Source organism: Acartia tonsa, chromosome 12 (genome assembly GCF_053477335.1).
Source record: "Acartia tonsa isolate MP-2025a chromosome 12, ASM5347733v1, whole genome shotgun sequence".
NCBI classification, from domain to species: domain Eukaryota; kingdom Metazoa; phylum Arthropoda; class Copepoda; order Calanoida; family Acartiidae; genus Acartia; species Acartia tonsa.
The window spans coordinates 19,691,628-19,710,438 of NC_137271.1; the positions used below are offsets into that span (position 1 = coordinate 19,691,628).

The 18,811-nt window shown below is 33.2% G+C and overlaps 1 protein-coding gene across 6 annotated transcripts in view; it reads right to left on the minus strand.

Annotated features, from left to right (window-relative positions):
• Positions 1-793: 793 nt before the first annotated feature.
• Positions 794-18,811, minus strand: part of LOC145334564 (protein-lysine N-methyltransferase SMYD4-like) — a 35,875-nt gene continuing 17,857 nt past the window's right edge. For 5 of the 6 annotated variants that reach the window (XM_080180052.1, XM_080180056.1, XM_080180057.1 and 2 more), the window contains 17 exons: positions 17,972-18,044; positions 16,901-16,932; positions 11,384-11,441; positions 10,710-10,749; positions 10,414-10,495; positions 9,543-9,628; positions 9,092-9,148; positions 8,722-8,779; positions 8,149-8,197; positions 6,837-6,888; positions 6,160-6,218; positions 5,331-5,417; positions 4,583-4,628; positions 3,954-4,031; positions 3,191-3,239; positions 2,685-2,727; positions 794-2,057 (listed from right to left, as the gene is read on the minus strand). In XM_080180052.1, coding sequence (XP_080036178.1) covers positions 2,003-2,057; positions 2,685-2,727; positions 3,191-3,239; positions 3,954-4,031; positions 4,583-4,628; positions 5,331-5,417; positions 6,160-6,218; positions 6,837-6,888; positions 8,149-8,197; positions 8,722-8,779; positions 9,092-9,148; positions 9,543-9,628; positions 10,414-10,495; positions 10,710-10,749; positions 11,384-11,441; positions 16,901-16,932; positions 17,972-18,044 — 1,004 coding nt within the window. In that variant the 3' untranslated portion in view covers positions 794-2,002. The remainder of the gene's footprint in view (positions 2,058-2,684; positions 2,728-3,190; positions 3,240-3,953; positions 4,032-4,582; positions 4,629-5,330; positions 5,418-6,159; positions 6,219-6,836; positions 6,889-8,148; positions 8,198-8,721; positions 8,780-9,091; positions 9,149-9,542; positions 9,629-10,413; positions 10,496-10,709; positions 10,750-11,383; positions 11,442-16,900; positions 16,933-17,971; positions 18,045-18,811) is intronic. The other variant, XM_080180058.1, reaches the window with a different exon arrangement.

Here is an 18,811-nt window from a genome sequence, read left to right on the forward strand (position 1 = left end):
ACTACTATAAATGTTGAGTTCTCCTTTATAGGGAAGCTTAACAAAGGTCACGGATAGATTTTAGGATATTTTTATTAAAGATTTAATCCTCAGGCTGGTTTTAGGCTAATTCTATGCCCCCCTATCTACCATTTTGAATGCAGAGACCAGTAATTGCGTATTGCTAAAAGTTACAGACTGACGTACGGACAGACAAAGTCATTAGCTTTACATAAAATCATAAGGAATAATCAAATTTATTTATCATTTAACTAAACTGACAAAAATGACTACAATATATTATAGATAATTTTTTTACATTATCAAAATTTATCACAAATCTTATTTCTTAATGATAAATAACTCTTTTAATAATTTTAAGACTAAAATTCAGTTAAAATAAATAAAGTACTAAAAACATTGAAATACGATTAAAATTACATGTACTATCTTTTTAAAAAGATTTTATCTCTTACTTTACAAAATATCTTTGTGGAATATATTTAAATGTTCTATTGGTAAATATATTCTATAAAAGTCTATCTAAGTTGATTTAAGATTGTATTATTAAATTTGTTTCTGTGAATTGTTTAGCTGATAACTCCCGCCTCCTTTTTTTGTACTTTAGCTTAGGTTAAGTTGTGTATTGAGTAGCCCGCAGGGTTATGGTTCCGCTGGTTTAAGGCCCTACAAGGTTGGAGTCTCACGCACCGTTTAGGTATATTAAAAACTAACCGCCGTTATTTTCAATTTATTTTAAAAATAAAGAGAGTGGGGAGTTATCAGCACTCAACAAGGCACTTTTGAGTGAAAGCTACTTAAGCTTCTGTAATTTCATTTCCAGTATGGCTTCGAAACCGATTGACATACACTGAATTAGAACCGGTTATCAGTTATACTAAAAATCATGTACAGGGTGCGGCACATAAATCCGGACATTTTTTAAACGGCCATAGCGTCAAAACTACTTGACCAATCAGGACGTTTGACCCCACTATAAAAAGCTTAGGTAATGACCTTTTAGCACAAAAAAATCTTTGGACGAAGATGGACGTGTACACCGAGCTGGCCGCGCATATGTTCAACAAGGCAGATTCCAAATGCGCCGTTGGTTTATTGCGCAAAATCACAAAACGTAGGATCCGACAGGGAAGGAGTTGGAATCTTGACCCCAAATTTTGTGGGTGTCTTAGGCTCATTGAGACACACATTTTGCCGTGTTTAAATCCATTTTAGCTCAATACTAGCCGAAATGAGGTCGATTTTTCAAGATTTTGAGCCTTAAGAAATCACAAACAGTAGGGCCCGACAGGGAAGGAGTTGGAAATTTGACCCAAAATTTTTTTGTTTGTCTTAAGCTCATTGAGACACGCATTTTGAGTACTTAAAGTCTACTGTAGCAAAATCCTAGCCCAAATAAGAGCAAAAACATGGATTTTGTCAATTTAGCGGTTATTCATGTTCCTAAGGAAATGTGGCCTCCCAGCAGCCCGATCTTAATTCAATGGACTTTTGGGCCTAGGGCTACTTTGAAGCATGCACCAATAGACGTGCCCATACCACAAAGACCTCCCTCATTGCCATTATCAATGAGAACTACGCCAGCTTGGACAGGTACATTTTGACCTGCACCTGCCGGCGGTTGAGGAGGCCGGTAGAGGCGGTGATTGAGGCTGGCGGCGATTTTTTTGAATAATCTACTAGTCATATACCTATTTTGCTTCCCAATTTTTAAAATTCAATAAAATCTTTAAAATTGACGATTTTATGTTCATTTGTTTAAAAATTAGAATTTGTCCGGATTTATGTGCCGCACCCTGTATAGCATCGTATTACAGACAGTATATCACAAACACTAAAATAAAAAGCATAGAATTTATACCAGTTTTGCTAGCCTGGGCCTACAGCCTCATTTTGATATCCGCGAAAATCTGTCTATAATACGATAAGATGAATAACTATTAATCTATTCTATTTGTATAATATTTGTGGTCATAACTTCTTTTTCAAAAGAATGGCTGGATTATGTTCTGATTTTGCTACCATGTTGTATCCATAAACAGCTGGAATAACTTCGCCTAAAAATACAAAAATTACAGAAAAGTTTTAGAATTTAAACTAACCAATTAAGATTTGATAAAAAGTTTATAGTCATTGAATGGGAGAACGCGTCCATAAAACTTTTGATATAAAATAATTTACAGTCCAATAATCTAGAGTAGCGCAGCAACTCTAAATTGGGTATGTCAGTACGTCGTACTGTCTTTGGGATAATAACCCAATGATTGCGATATAAAGGTTTTTTGTCCCAAGCTAAAGAACTCGGAAATTGTTGGTCCGAATTGATTGTATTTTTCAGGAAAGCAGGATACGTGTCTTCAACTGGTGTAAGGATGTTCTGACCTCGCTTGTCCCCCTAACATCTCGCGGGACTAAGCGGTAGGGAGGTAGGGTTAAAAAATCTTAAAAGATACAGAATAATCATTTATCCCATGGAATTACAATCAGAATTCCGCGGATAGTGAAATGAAAAGTTAAATTTTTTGTTGACCCTGAGAGGCCAAAGGCCCAGGATAACAAAACTACCATTAATATTGTAGTTTTTATTTATTATTCGGGGAAAGTTGATAACAATACGATTCATGATTTTTCAGTATGAATCACAAAGGTTCCAATCTAATCCTTTGAAAAATAATTAAAAATACCTGGCAATGGCATAAAACTGATGGGGCGGTTTTATCACAGCATCTGGTTCAGATTAAATATTCAAATTATGGAGAGAAAAAAAAATTTCCAACCGTTCTAGTGGTCCTAAGGCTTACAAACTTACACTCAGGAGCGGACAATGGAAATGATTAAGCATCTTTCTCATAATTCTGCTTTAAAAAGATGAATATAGAATTGTAGATTAAATTTAAACTCCCTCACATATCTCAAAATAGCCTAATTTGCTACACGTTATGCAAGGGGAGGGGCAATCGACTCTTAACTTTACCTTTCTTTTGAAATAATACTTTTTTTGGGTGAATTATTTTTTCCAGAGGGGAAAGGTAGAGCTAACTTTTTCCAAAATAGTTATAAACCTTTACCTTGAAGCTTGAATGTAAAGAAGAAGATCCATGTCGGTCAGACATACATCCTCTTACATTCATACAACATAATTTATTGACATTATAATAATAATTTTATCCTTCAAATTTAGAATAATTTCCTAAAGCTTTCAAGAAGTCAGGATAAACTTTCATAGCCTCAAAAAATTCCTGAAAAAATACAAAATTTATAATGTAACTTAAGATCTTATGGGCGGTAGTGCTTTGTTACAGGTTGGTCAGGGTCTAAGCTATATTTTAAAAAAAAGATACCAAAAAAATTAAAAATCAAACCACCTACATTTTGTAAATTTAGCGTTGACCCCTTTATGACCCCTATTGAGATGCTTGACTGTCCTTGGTTTAGGTGGTGTCTTCCTTTCCAAAAAAAAATTATGAAAGGGGGGAGGGGATTTTTCCATCCCAACAAAAATAAAATTAACTTTCCAACTTTTGCAGCTTCTATGTAAAAGAATATCGGTAGTAAAAACATTCCCTTTGTTATATATCTTTTTTAAGTGATCGGCCATCAATAGCGACCGCCAACACCAAGGTCGTGCACCAGCCTAGAGGGCTACGCTTGTACCTGGCCATGACACCTGCCATAATATGTAAATTTAAATAAATGTGTTTTATCTATTAAATGTTGCTAATAGATGTGGTAGTAATAAAATAAAAAAAACGCCAATGATAAGATATTAAAATGATCATTAATATGTAAATTGTTATCAAAAATGCATAGAAAATATTAACTCGATGGCGAAGTGTCCAAGATCGAGAGGTAGTTGATCTTATGGTTAAATAAATGATTTTGATTTTTGAAGAAACCAAAAAAAACCATACCAAGAAAATTTAAGAACACTTATGAAAAATGAAAATTCCTACCTCGTTTTGTTGATGTTTATGAATTTGAGCTCCTAATTTTTGTATTCTTTCTACATATTCTTTTAATTTCAACATTTCCTTAAAATAGATAAATAGATATGGTTAAAAGCGAAGCTTTTCTATAATTATTGTCGGTTCGTCCGTCCGTCCTGAACGGTGATCCCTGTAGTAGTTGGGTACAATTTAGAAAGCATAGCAACTCTATAATCGTACGTCCATTTTAAACATGTTGATTTTTTCACTTTTTTAAAAGCAAATTTTTATGTGATCTAAATATCCGGCTGATCTGATTCTTGTTACACTGATTCCCAGGACAACAAAGTACAATATTATAAGCGAAACAACTCTATAAACAAGTCGTAAAAATGTAAGTATGTCTCTCTCGTTCTCTGTTTTTCCTTATCTGAGTACCTAATCTATCTTTTTGTTTGATGACCAAAATAAGAATAATCAAATTATTGGTTGAAAAGATTAGACACAACTAAATCCGAGTCAAACAATGAAAATTGAATAAAAGTACCCAAAGTGTTGTAGCCAATAAATAAAACTTTGGGTAGCATTCCCTTCCCTCACTGATAGCTACACAAAGCCAAAATAATCTCCAACTACCCCTTCATTAATTTATTTACCTGTTGTTTAATCTTCAATTGATCTGGACTCAAATCATTAAAACCCCTAAAAAAAATAAAACAAGGATGACAACAACCATGAGTAGTGAAATATAACAAAATCATGGATGGCGTTTTAGAACAGATGTTCAGTTGTTATAAAAAAAAGATAACATGGGCTAAAAATGGAAAAAAATGTATTTAAGGCTGTTGGATCATCACCAACAGAAAATAAAAATAAATTTAGCTTTCCTTAAGATGCTTTGCATAGAGGTCTTTAATTTGGTTAAATGTTTTTAAAAATAATTCTGGTAACCCCATTTAAACAATCAACCATTAGATTGCACAACATTTGTTTACAAGTCTAAAGTTATGCCTGTTTAATTGCCAAGAAACTATAAATTGAAAATTGAATTTTTAACATCTTTTGTATGGCAAAATGTGAGACTTAACACAGGCTCGTTTGCTAACTGCAACGATAAGTTAGACAGAAATATAGAGATTGGTTATCGAGATGCAATGATTTAATAGATAAAGGGTGTTAAAGAAAAAAACAATTGCTTCAAGTATTTGAATATAAACACTACAGTTTTGGTCAGGATAAATTCTGCACAAGGGCTGAGTATCGAACTGCAGTACTCTGGAGAGATGAGTAGATTCAAAATTCAATATTGTTTTCTCATTGTCATTGCTTGAACATTATTTTGGGTTATTTTTGATTAGTTTTTGACCAAAATTTTAGGGTTTATATTGAAAAAAAGTGACTTACTTGGGTAGGTTTTGGAAGATGTCCCAATCTTCTTGACAAGCCGGGCAAACACAAGTGAACTTGTACTTGTTCTTAAATACTGGTGATCTGAATAGATAGATAATTAGGTTAGATAGCTCTAGTAGCACATATATATTGCTTAATTAAACCCATTTAACATGGACAGAAATTAATAATCTATATCTTAATTTCTTTATTGGGTTGGTAAAAAAGTATAAGAAAACAATATTTTTCAGCAAATTATGCCTAAAAAACCTGTTTTTTCCTATAGTATATGATTTTGGGAATAATAATGAACCAACGGCAAATTCCAAGGTTATTGTTTTAACTAAATCTAAATGCTCCTTAAGTCATAGCTCTCAAACGGCAGGAAGCAGAGTCGGAAAAATATATCATTAGAACCGAAAATAAATTTGTAACAAATTTTGGGAATAGTCCCTTTCGTGGCATCTCCTCATAAGGTGCGATTCGTCGTATTTTTAAAATGGCTTTTTATAGGTTATTTTAGGTTAGGTTAGGTTATATTGTGTCAGGTGATTGCCCCACAGGGTTAGGCAATTGGCTGTTCAGAATTAGCGCTCCCCGCAGGGGCTAGAAATAGGAGAAAAGCTACTGTAAAAAATGTGAATAATCGCCTCTTAAGGTGCGTTGCCACGAAAGGGACTATACTCAAAATTTGTAACACACATTTTTCAGAAAATGCACAGCACACAAAAACGCGAGAAAATTTTTGGAGTAACATCATAAGAAAAATTATAGCTGTCAGTTATTGATAGATAGGTGGATAAATAGATTGATAGATTAATAGATAGATGGATAGATGATTTACCTTTTAATTTTTGGAGTAACGTCATAAGAGAAAGTATAACTGTCTGTTATTTCTTCTCCCTTAACAAATAAAAAAATATATCATGGAGAAAAAATTGTAGAGATACTGTCTGTAAATTGAATAATTATTTATCCTTATAATAAAGTAACAGGATGTTTGTGTGTTTGTATGTTTGTACCGAAGGATCTCGCTAACCGCTGAACCGATCGGGTTTATAACTATTTTCTTGGGGGGTGGGAGACCCCCCAACCCCCCCAAAAAAATGAAAAATCCCCCCCCCCCAAAAAAGGGTCGGTTTCTCTTGAGATGGTGGTGGTATCCTCTCCCAAAATAGTTATAACCCTTCCCGGGACCTATGAGAAGCTACCCTGTTAAGGAGAACCCTATCGGTTCAGCGGTTAGCGAGATCCTTCGTTACAAACAGAGAGAAAGAAAGACATCGTTCTACTTTGTATTATAGATAATAATAATTTGAAAAAATCGGGAATCCTTAGGGTTTAAACAATGAACGATAAACTGAAATAAATTTCTATTTAGTGATTACAAACCAAATTAATCCTTTTGTATATTAAAGCTATTGGTTGAAAAATTAGGACACTATTAGCCTGGAACCACCCAATCTAATTTGGGTACCAGTATAATTTACAGTCTAATGTCCCCTCCCTAACTGATTTTACCTTTTTAATGTGTCTTGATGCATAACAATAAGTTTCTGTACCATTATTCACCCTGAAAACAAGAATGACAAGATACATAAGTAGCAAAGCATAAAAAATTATAAACTGACAAAATGATTTTAAGTACAGATATAGTTATAAATTTTGTTACATGGCCGATAGACTGACGGACCAAGTAAATTGATTATGAACCCTTTTTGGCAGTGTTGCGGAGCCGGAGCCGAGAGCCGCCATATTTTGCTGGAGCCGTAATTTTTATTAAAAAACGGCTTCTGCTCCGGACTAGATAAACATGATCCGAGATTTTTTTTTATAAATTATAATTTAGTAACTCTGTTTGTGCAAATGCCCCTTTTAAGTTTTTCAAGTCCATTTTTTAAAAAAAAATTGAACTTCTAAAACCTTCAAAAGTCAAAAATAGACGTGGGGAAAAAATATGTCGAGTTTTTCTTGATTTTAGGACGGAGCAGGAGCTGGAGCCTAAGCCGCCATCATCACAGACGGCTCCGCGGAGCCGGAACCGGAGCCGCACCAAAGTCAAACGGCTCCGCAACGCTGCTTAATCTGTCTTAAAATAATAGTCAACAAGAACACATTTTTTCCCAAAACGTTACATACGGACAGATGATAAAGTTAATTATAGAGTAGCTTTGATAGAAAATCCCACCAATTGAAAATTGACTATTCAATGCCCCTCAATCCCTCTCTAATATCTCAATACTGAGTGACAAATTAACGTTTCCATCAATTATTTATGATAAACAAAATTACCATTTTGTAAAATAATATTAGTGTTGGAAGGAAGCTTTATATTCCCACCCAATTTATAGCTAACTAATGTCAAAACGAGTTTATGAAACCAGATACCCCCATTTCCAGAATAACTTTTTATCGCATCGTATTATAGACAGCTTTCCGCGGATATTAAAATGAAAAATTATAATATTAAAACCAGTTTTGTCAGACACGAGGGACCAAAGGCCCAGGCTAACAAAATGGTAACAATTTTATGATTTTGTTTTATTATACGAGGAAAGTTGTCTGAAATTCGATATGATACATGATTTTTAGTATGGCTCGAAGCCGCGGTTTTAATCCATTAATCCAGCGGATATTAATCGGTATGGAAGTCATACTGAGCTGGATCTTTAAATCATTTTAGTGGTGAACCAGATCGGGGTGCGCCGAATTTCAGCCAATCACAGTGCGGCATTTTATAAAATGCTGTGCTCTCATTGGTGGAAAGTTGGCTCACCCCGATCTGGCTCACCACTAAACTGATGTAAAGATCCAGCTCAGGAAAATATTATACCTGACTAAAGTGGGTGTACAAGAATGGTTCAGAAGCACCAATGTTGGTTCTGAAATGGAAAATAAAAATAAATATGATGTCCGTAGGTCTTTATGTAAACGCAGGGAGGGAGGGGACATTGGACTGTTTATTACACAAGTCTCCAAAGTTTTATAATAATGTTTTACTATTCGTTGGCTCAACTACTTTTGGGACATTTATTGAATTTGTTTGGTTGGTTCATTAAGTTGAGAGTCCAAACGTTTCAACCACTAATTTTAATCTACAGAATGGGTAACTATTGAGTACGTACATCAATTTATCCGCCATTGTCTTATCCGTTTATATCTCTAATGAAACAACTAGCTATATCTTTTATTTGCTACTTCCAGAGAAGCTTAACATAGGTCCAGTGTTTTGCATTGATTTGTCTCGTAAAACATTAAATTTTAGAGGTCACCTTAATCCAGGGTTGCTAGGGGTCCAAGGTGGCTATAGAGTTGATTAACCCCCCAACAGTTCAAGGTGAACACCCAAGTTTAGTCTAATAGGTCAATAGATTCCCCCCCCCCCCAAAAAAAAAAGTCATCATACCTAGAGCACAACCCACGGGGGTAGCCTGTCCAAGGAGCCATGATTTTCCACTTTCAGCCTAAACATTTGTACCAATTAAAATACTTATCAAAGTAACATGATGCCTGTCTGTCTGTTTGTGTGTTTGTATCAAATGATCTCGTTAACCGCTGGGCCGATAAGGCGAAGCTTACCATATAGTACCTGGGGAAGGTTTAAAACTATTTTTGGAGAGAATACCTATATCCTCTCAAAAGAAATCACCTCCGGAAGAAAATCCCACCCACCCCTCAAATGTTTTACGTTACTTTAAGGATAAAAGGATAGGCAAATGAAAGATTAATTTGCATGAATATTCTTCTATTGATCTCTAAACCCTACTAAAACTCACAGTTTGAATGTCAGCCATTGTTTGTGGTCCGTCCAGACGGACACGGCTGCTGTATGGCTGAATATATAAAACAAATTTTTATCATATTTTTGTATATCAATGGATTTATTACTACGTAGATCTTACAACAGATTATCATGAATTCTAATAAGTGAAACTTGAAGCGGTTTAAAATATCTAATTTCCCCTTCCACCCCTTTATTCCATCACCCCCTTCTACTGGATGAACGAAATTACCAATAGATGATGTCCATATTATCAACCTAAATTGACAAAAAATTTCATACAAAGATCAATGAAAACCAACTTCCTTGTTAAGAAAATTGAAATTAAGGGGGTAATTAGTATATCGTTTGTTTGTTATCAGATCAGGTTAGGTTAGGTTAAATTGAATACTTGGAAGACCCCACAGGGTCAGGGCCTGGCAACCTATCTATCTATCTGTGTATACCTCTAGTTGTCCAATCTCATGAGCATTCATAGTAGCAACCTCCATCAGATGGATTAATATTTTTCCAATCATTATTTCCTCAGCACCTGAAACATGACAATAAATAAATGTTCCAAGCTGGTGTCCATGACACTCTAACGTCAGGTCCAATAACCAAGGCTAACTATGAGCGCCAAATCTCTCTTTTCTGTCCAAACACCCAGGGTATCAGGTTAAGTAGCACACAACAGCCAACCAACTCTTTGAATGCACGATATTTGTCTGAGTGGAAGTCCATTCTGTGTATGGTAATGAGTTGCGCCTGTTTTGGCATTTCCCCTACTCTAACAATTAAAATTCCGCGACTGACATAGCAGCAGTAGGAACCTTTCTTAATATGTCTTAAATATGATGTAGAGTAACCCGCAACTTCGTTTTCTTTCCATGATCCTTCATAACCTATTACATGATGTAATTTTTTTTGTCGGTGGACAAAATTTCTAAACTGATGGTGTTCTTGATTTAACGGAAGCTTCACGTAGGCATAGACGTCCAAGGGGGGGGGGGGGGTAATCGCTTGCGGCACCCCCAAAATTTTTATTTTCAAATTTTTACCTCCCCCAAATGAAAAAGCTTGGACGCCCCTGCACGTAGGTCCCAGATTTGTGTTATGTTAATTCATTTCAAGATTTGCTATGGTTTATGTTTATGTAAGAAAAATCTGCAACCACCTGTAACCCCATGTATCATCATGTCGGGTAGGGAAATTGGCCCCGCAGGGTTAGAGCAACACACAGGGGCTAGAAATAGGAGAAAAGCTACTGTGAAAATACAACAAAACCCGCTACTTTTTTTTAATGATCCTAAAATTTAGATTTTATAGTTAACTAACCTAAAGATCTATCTTTGCTTTGATATTCTCCAAAATAGTTGGACTTCTGTAGGCAGCGTATAAAAAACAGTGCAAAATAAGCCTAAAATAAAAAAAGTAATAAACAATCAAAATAGAAAGACATTGTCAATAAATCATTCGATATGACATGCTTATTAGATAGCTCTTAAAATCTTAAGATTTTCTATTTTAAAAAAAATGAAATAAATTAGCAAATACATGATGATTTACTAAACTAACTAACGGACATACATACCCTAGTTATAGGGAAAACTAGCTTTGATAATGTAACCTACCTTATAAGCGTGTTCTTTAAAATCCCAGGAATCGTGATGACTAAAATAAGATTTATTAGATAATTTAAAAATATTTAAAAATAGTAGATTTATTATTACTTTTATTTAACACCAAATTATCATGTATTCTAATTAAGTAAAACTTGTGGTGGCCGAAAATAACGATCCCCTCACCCTCTCTCCTCCAACTTGATGAACGAATAGGCTAATAAATGATGTCCATGTTAGCATCCTTAATTGACGAGTGACGACAATTTTTTCCCTGTCATAATGTCCACGTTTATTCTATATCCATTGCTGTTTCTTGTTTTGATTTGAAAGGTTGCGTGAATATTTGAAACATAAAGGTTTCGTGATTTTATTCACAAATGAGATTGAGTGACTTTAAGTGGTAAAATAATTTTTTTTTCTCAGGAATCTTAAGGGATTAGGCAATGGACGATTAATCAATGTGCTGTACACCTCCAATGATGATGAACACAATTACTACTTCTGTGTATTACAACTATTATTGGTACACCAAGCATTTATAAATTATAAGAGTCCTCAATGTTTTTAAGCGAATGGATGAAATAAAGTGTTCTTAATATATGGGTACTGGTAAATTTTTTTTGTCCAATGTCATCTCCCTCACATGTAAAATCTAAATATTAAAAAAAATTTTAATTTCTCACCTGACCAAGTTATATAAAGTCATAAAGTCGTCCGAGTCATAAACTTCTCCGTTTTCATCTAAAATAAACATTTCGAAACATATTTTTATTTTATGAAATGACCTATGAATTTATAAAATGAAATATTAGTTATTTATCACAACGTATTATAGACAGCTTTCCGTCGATATTAAAATAAAAAAAATAAGATTAAATCCGCGGAAAGCTGTCTATAATACGATTACGATGTGATAAATAACTAATATCAAACTGACAAACTACTGACAAAAAATAGTCATGCAGATTAATTCCTGAATATAAATTGCATTAGATGATATGCAAAAAATACGTAAGCATGCAAAAAAAATCATTACAAGGTGTAAATTTAGATGATGTTTTTGTTATGAGTATGTTTTATAAGAAGATGATTAAAGTACCTCCATAGATTATGACGTCATACGACAAAATAACCAATGAGATAAATTTTACCATTAGACAATTACAGTGTATACTGATCTCTCATTAGCTATTCTATCGTATGACGTCATAATCTGTGGATGGACTTTGATCATTTTCTTTTATAATAAATAAACAATATAAATAATAAATATGTATAACAACCAGGATAATTATATCCATAAGTAGTGAAGCAACAATAAGCAAATAAAATCTTAATTTTAAAATATAATGTAAATAACTCATGTTTTAAGATTAAAAATAACTCAATAATACGTGGTTTTTTTAGTTTACTTAATGATTTAGGGACGGACAAACGGAAAGAACCTAATTATAGAGCAACTTCGCTACTAAAATATAAAAAATAAACTGAAAATAATAAATTAAATATAATGTTTAATTGAATAATATTCGATCCTAGCACATATTTAAAACATTTGGGGGAAGGGTTATAATTATTGCTGGGTGGGTTGAACCACCCTTCCAATGAATAGACAAAAACCTGTCCGGGATATGAAAATATTACATAAAAAGTTAAACTAACGAATCCTGCAGTTATCGAGATATCTTGGTACAGACAGACACAACATCATGTCTCTTTTATATTTTGATATAGAAGTAACTGGATGTTTGTACTTCTGTCTGTATCAATAGATCTCGATATCTCAAGGATCTCGCTTAATTTCGCACAGCCGATATGGTTCTTCTTTACAGTGAAGCTTCTTAGAAGTCTAGGGAAGGTTTATAACTATTGTCTTGGCGGGTATCACAACCCCCTAAATAGAAATCGCACATTAAATATAAATAACCCCTCCCTTATCTCAAGTGCCCCTAGAGGCCTTTATGGACGTATCCGCTAATATATAAATATATTATATAAAAATAAAAACTAAATAAAAACTAAAAATTGATGAAGGTGAACCTCTAATAAACCTAAACCTAAACCAAAAGGGTTCTGTAACATAAAATAAGGAAGAATACATCCATAACACGCAAACAAATAATTCAAATTAAATGCAATGATTTTTTTTTCTAGACGATAGAAATTAAGGGTAAGGGTAAACTACAGCATTCGTTCAAAATCAAAGAAACTATCATTAATAACAATACCTTTATTTACTGTTTCACTTTCTATTGGCGAAGATACTCTTTAATTCACTTTGTCTTTCTGTCCGCCTGTAAGTTCGTAACACAATTGCGTACAAGTGATTTTCTCGGCTGATTTCTAAGATAGACAGCTGATTTCTTTCGGTAAAGGTTAACTATACCAATTGACATCCAGTATAAAATTTACTTTGTCTGTTGTCTCTCAGTTATGCTACAAAAAACACATCATTATAGCCTATATTAAACATCTAAAAGGTTTCGTGATTTTCAAAATTTTTATTTTTAATTAATGATCATGTCACTGACCAAATATTTCTTATGTAACTTTGTCCGTTTGGACATCATTATATTTTTGTGCTTTGCTATTTATGGGTGTTGTTATCCTTGTTTTTTAAAAGCGAAGCTTTTCTATAATTAGGGTCGGTCCGTCCGTACGTCCGTCCGTCAGTAACAGATAGCTTTTTTCGTTCATTTAGGCATGTTAGCATTGTCCTATCGATTTCAAACTTTGCATGGTGATTCCTTTAGTAGTTAGGTACGATTTAGAAAGCGTAGCAACTCTATAATCATTACCAGAATGTCCGTACGTCCATTTAAAACATGTCAATTTTTTTACTTTTTTAACAACAAATTTTCATGTGATCTAATCATCCGATTGATCTGATTTTTGGTACATTAATTCCTGGGACAACAAAGTATAATGTTATAAGCGAAGCAACTCTATTATCAAGTCCAAAAAATGCAAGTATGTTCATAAACATTATTCTGTATCCAGCAGTTTTTTAACAAATTTACTTACAATTTTGGTTCGACTCTTACACATTTATATTTTGATTATTCAGTTCTGACACTATACAAATGTTAATGTCTGTTTCTCCTAATGTTTCAGTGCTTCGCTTTTATGGATGTTGTCATCTTTGTTCTTGATTGAAACTAAGGCTTACATAAAACGCGTAGCATCTAAAAAACTTACCATTCTGTCAGACAAATACACGGCTAGACCTCTATCTACGCTAAAGAAATAAGACTATTTGTGTTAGGTAATTACAGCGATCTTAAGTGATAAGACTATGGACCATAATAGACGAAGATCCCCATTGATGATAAACATAATCAACCCTTATGCAGATTAAAAGTTTTTCTATAAAAAATTTGGACTTAATTTAACAAAAGTCCCCAAAGTCTTTTAGTCGACGAATAATAACGTTTATTTATCTCTGGGTATCTGAATAATTTGCAGTCCATTGTCCCTTCCTCCCTGTATAATATTCCTTTATAAACTAAATCTAAAACTATACTATACATATGAATTACTTTCTCGTATTCATTCGAATCCGGTGGATAGGAACCGGTTCTCATCCATACGAAAAAAACTATGTATTAAAACCAGTTTTTTTAGTCCGTGCCTTCGGCACCTCGGATAATTTTACATTCTATATCCGCGGAAAGCTGTTTATATTACGATGCGAGAAATAACTATTCTATATCTGAAAAAAGATTATAATATTATCAAGTATAAAGCTGCAATTTCTACAATTTTGTCAGAAGTGGCTGTGTTTTTGTCACTGACAAAATTACAACTTTAACACTGACATAAACACAGCTACATTGTCATTTTCACACATATTTATTTAATTGCAACTGTCAAATACACATTTTTCATGACAAAAATAAACCTTTTTTTCATGTTAAGATTTAGAACTTTAACCAAACGTATATAATACAAGAGTGTTAATATCCAAAATTCCAAAACCCATGTATGTCTGTCTGTCTGTATGTCTGTTGGCAATGCAATTAATTTTATACAGTTCGATAAGTTCGATATTGTCTAATTGGATAAGTATTGTATCATAATTATATAGTCTTGAAAATTTTTAACAATTAGTAATGCTAGGCAATATTGAAAAAATTTGAAATAAATAAATTCAAATTTACTTCGTACGGACAAAATTAAAATAAAGAGGGCCATTTTTTCATGTAATTCCAAAAAGTTGGGTGTTGGGTATTAGTCAAAGGCTCTTGTTAAGTCAAAGTGTTCATAATTATAACCTAATGTATTTATATGAAACTGCTCATAATTAAGAACAATTTGACTTAATAAGAGCATTTGACTACAACCTATAACCTAAATTTACGGAATTACGCGAAAAAAATGACACTCTTTGTTATTATATGTATATTTATTTATGTACTTAAAATCTGTTCATGCCATTGTCCATAAAAAATAAAACACAGAAAACAAAAGTTAGAGCACAGTCTCCAAGTGCTACGATATTTTTGCTTTGTCCAAAGAAGCATTTGGTGCTCTCCCCCATAGTGCATAGCGAGTACCTATAGAAACCAAACCAATTAATTTAAGTTTTATCTGAATGCAGGGCTAAGGTAAAACACACGAAAAATTAATTCCCACCCACCCTCAGCCCCCCAATGGATAAAATGCTACACCGGATTTTCATTTTCTCTAATAAGTAAAACTCGCAGCGGGCTAAAATAATAACACCCTCCATCCAACCCCTTTAGTAAACTAAATTGATGACAATTTTCCCCCTGTAAAAATATCGGCCACGACCAAGACCAAATTGTGTTCAAAATGATCCATGCGACGTCATAAAAATGAGGGATTTAGGGGTTTTCTTTCCCACTTCTCTTCTCATCTCCCTCAGTTTTATGACGTCACATGGATCATTTTTGACACAATTTGGCCTTTGTCTCGGCCTCATATATTCTATTCAATATATTTGAAAATAGTACCCCCCCCCTCACATGCTCGGCTAGGCACTCTGAGGGAAACCGTCCCATTTAATTTCACAAATACTTTTCCATATCATTCTAACAAAACAATAGCAGTAATTGTTAGATGGTACACAACAAGAACAATCATGTCCATATGTAGAGCACAACAATATTTTAAACATGGCTCGGCAGCCGCGCCCCTGCTATATGTAAACCTCAGAAAATCAACCTTTAGAAATTTTAAAAATCAGCTAAAATATGACAATCCCACTTTCCAAAAAAAAAAAAAAAAAACAGGTTTAAATTTGAAACATTGTCGCGGCTGACGCGCGTCTGCTGAGCACTGAAAAAACCTAGCTAAAATATGTCAATCCCTCTTTCAAAAAAAATTAAAAACAACAGGTTTAAATTTGAGACTTAGAGCACTGATTTTAAATATGTATAAAAGAACTGAATTACAAAAAAGAGAGGGGTAGGTTTCTGGTAAAATCCGTAAAGGTTATGTGTTATAAGTAGAAAACAGTAGTAGAACGATAAAAAATTTATGTTAACTTTAAAAAAAAAAATTGTCTATAGTTCTTTTCAATAAGAAATACACATATTTAGTGAATATTATCGTTCTACTACTATTTTTAAGCCTTAAAACACACACCTTTACGGATTCTACCAGAAACCTACCACTCTCTTTATTATTGAATATTAAGTACAAGTAATGTTCGATCAACAATTATTCCAATGTTTTTGTGTGTCTGTTGAATGACAATACAGCAGTTGACCTAATTTTCTTTGAATGACGTATACAGAAGGAATGATAGACGTACGCATTTACGGATATAACCTTGTTGCTACGCCTCTTATCAAAAAGGTATTACAAAATGCCAATATAGATTAGTGGACAAAAAAAGTAAAAGAAAAAACCATAGAAATATTTACATATTAAATTATAAATTAATTATAACATCCTATAGACAACCAACCATTTAGCTCATTGATGTATCCCTTTAATACTTATTGTAATAAACCAAAGTACTCCTTATGAAGAATAAATTAATTGGTAGAAAAGTTAGGACACTGCTAGTTTATACAACCCAATCAAGGGTTTATTTCAACCACCATAATTTGCAAAAGCAAGAGGAATTAATGAATTTTGGGGGTCAGATCAAGTTATATTTTCCAATAATCACTCCCTCCTTAGAGTTCAACTGTTTAAAGTTCAAACGTAAATATTTTAAAATTAATTACCTTTTGTATCGGTTCCCATCAATGGATTGTGCCCTTCGAAATTTTATCATATTTTCAGGGATAGTATAATTCAGATGAGAAATTGATATCTCTAAAATTGTGTATTTTCGTATTGTTTAACTTTAATTATTAAAGTAAAAAAATAGAGGTGGCAGGGGTTAAATAACTTTATGTTTACGGGGGGGGGGGGGGGGAGGAGGACAATGTGCCGACTCTCAATTGAGTCTTTGAATATCAGACAATGGCGTCGGAAATATTAACACAGCCAAGTCGCTACAAAAGAGAAGAAAGCGATTTGCTTGCTAGCAGAAGAAAAGGGTCCTTACAACTTGAACCAGATATACATATATACTAAGCTATAAAAATTGGAAAGAATTTTAATGAATATAATAGATTTGAAATCTGCATAAAATTTTAAGGATTTTTTTTATAAAATTCGTTTTTTATATAATTCATTATTTAAAAGCGCAAATCCAATTTAAGTTAATAAATTTTGACCAATAGGATAGGTGGATTGGAAACTACCTGCGCTCTAATTGGTTGAATGATGTACGTCACTTAAGCTTCTCCAATCAGGGCGCAGATAGTTTTCATCCACCAATCACAGATGTCAAAATTATTTAACTTAATTTGGATTTGTGCTTATAGATAAAGAATTATACAAAAAACGAATTTTATAAAAATTCCTTAAAGTTTTATGCAGATTTAAAATCTATTATATTCATTAAAATTCTTTCCAATTTTTATAGCTTAATATATACTTATTTATTTATTCTTAAACTAAACTATACCAAATGTGCTATACTATTGATGAAAAATAAGTTTTTTTTTATGTATATCTTAATATCTAATTGGTGTACTTTAGACTTTAACAACGCGTTTAATTGCGATATATACTTGAATTTAATTTTACCCAGGGAAAAGGGAATGTGATTCTGTTTTGCGGCAATTTCAGTTGGAATTAATTGGTTGAATAGCAGCCCCTGAATTTTGCCACCTCTCAGTTCTTAGGAAAGCTTAGAAAGAATTTAATAAGGGTATAAGAATTTTTAATTGAACTGTGATAAATTTCCTAGTTTATTTTGAATTTCCAGGAAGAATTGTAAAGGTCGTCTTGTCACAGATCTTAACGCAAGGAAATATTCTGAAAAAAAATTGTTATCAAATATCCATCTAATTATCTAGTTAAGTATTATCTGTTATTGGTTAAATATTAATAGATAGAATAATTGGATCAACTGCAGTTCAAGGTAAAATATTCCTGGTAACAATTATTTCCAAAAATCTCTGAATTTTAAAGGCTGCTAGCTGCCAAACGGCTGAACGTACAGATCCTGCCAGCACACTGTTTTATGCGGCATAAGAAGGCATAGAAATAATCTGGAATAGCCATAAATCAATTATGCATAATTATCTTGCAGTGCAGAGAAATGCCGAAAAATACCTATTTTACACATTTTTTCTTCAGTGAAACTTTTCCTGTGCATCATTGGATCTTAGCTATTCCAGATTAATTGTATGCCTTCTTATGCCACCTAAAATAGTGTTCGGTTATGATCTGTACGTTCAGCCGTTTGGCAGCTAGCAGTCTTTAAAATTCATAGATTTTTGGAAATATTCGTTATCAGGAATATTTTACCGTGAACTGCAGTTGATCCAATTATTCTATCCATTAATATTTAACCAATAACAGATAATACTTAGTGACAACAATTAAAATAAATTGTGCACAGTTATCAAACCCCTACCAACATGGATGGTTGGGGCAAGTTTAGAATTTTAGTTTATATAGCTTCATTTATCATGTTCTGCATTCAATGCAGAACAGCTTTCCTGAACCTGGTTGATCCACCTCAAGTTGACAATACTTACTACAAGAATATTGAAGATGTTGAATTGCCTATTGTCACA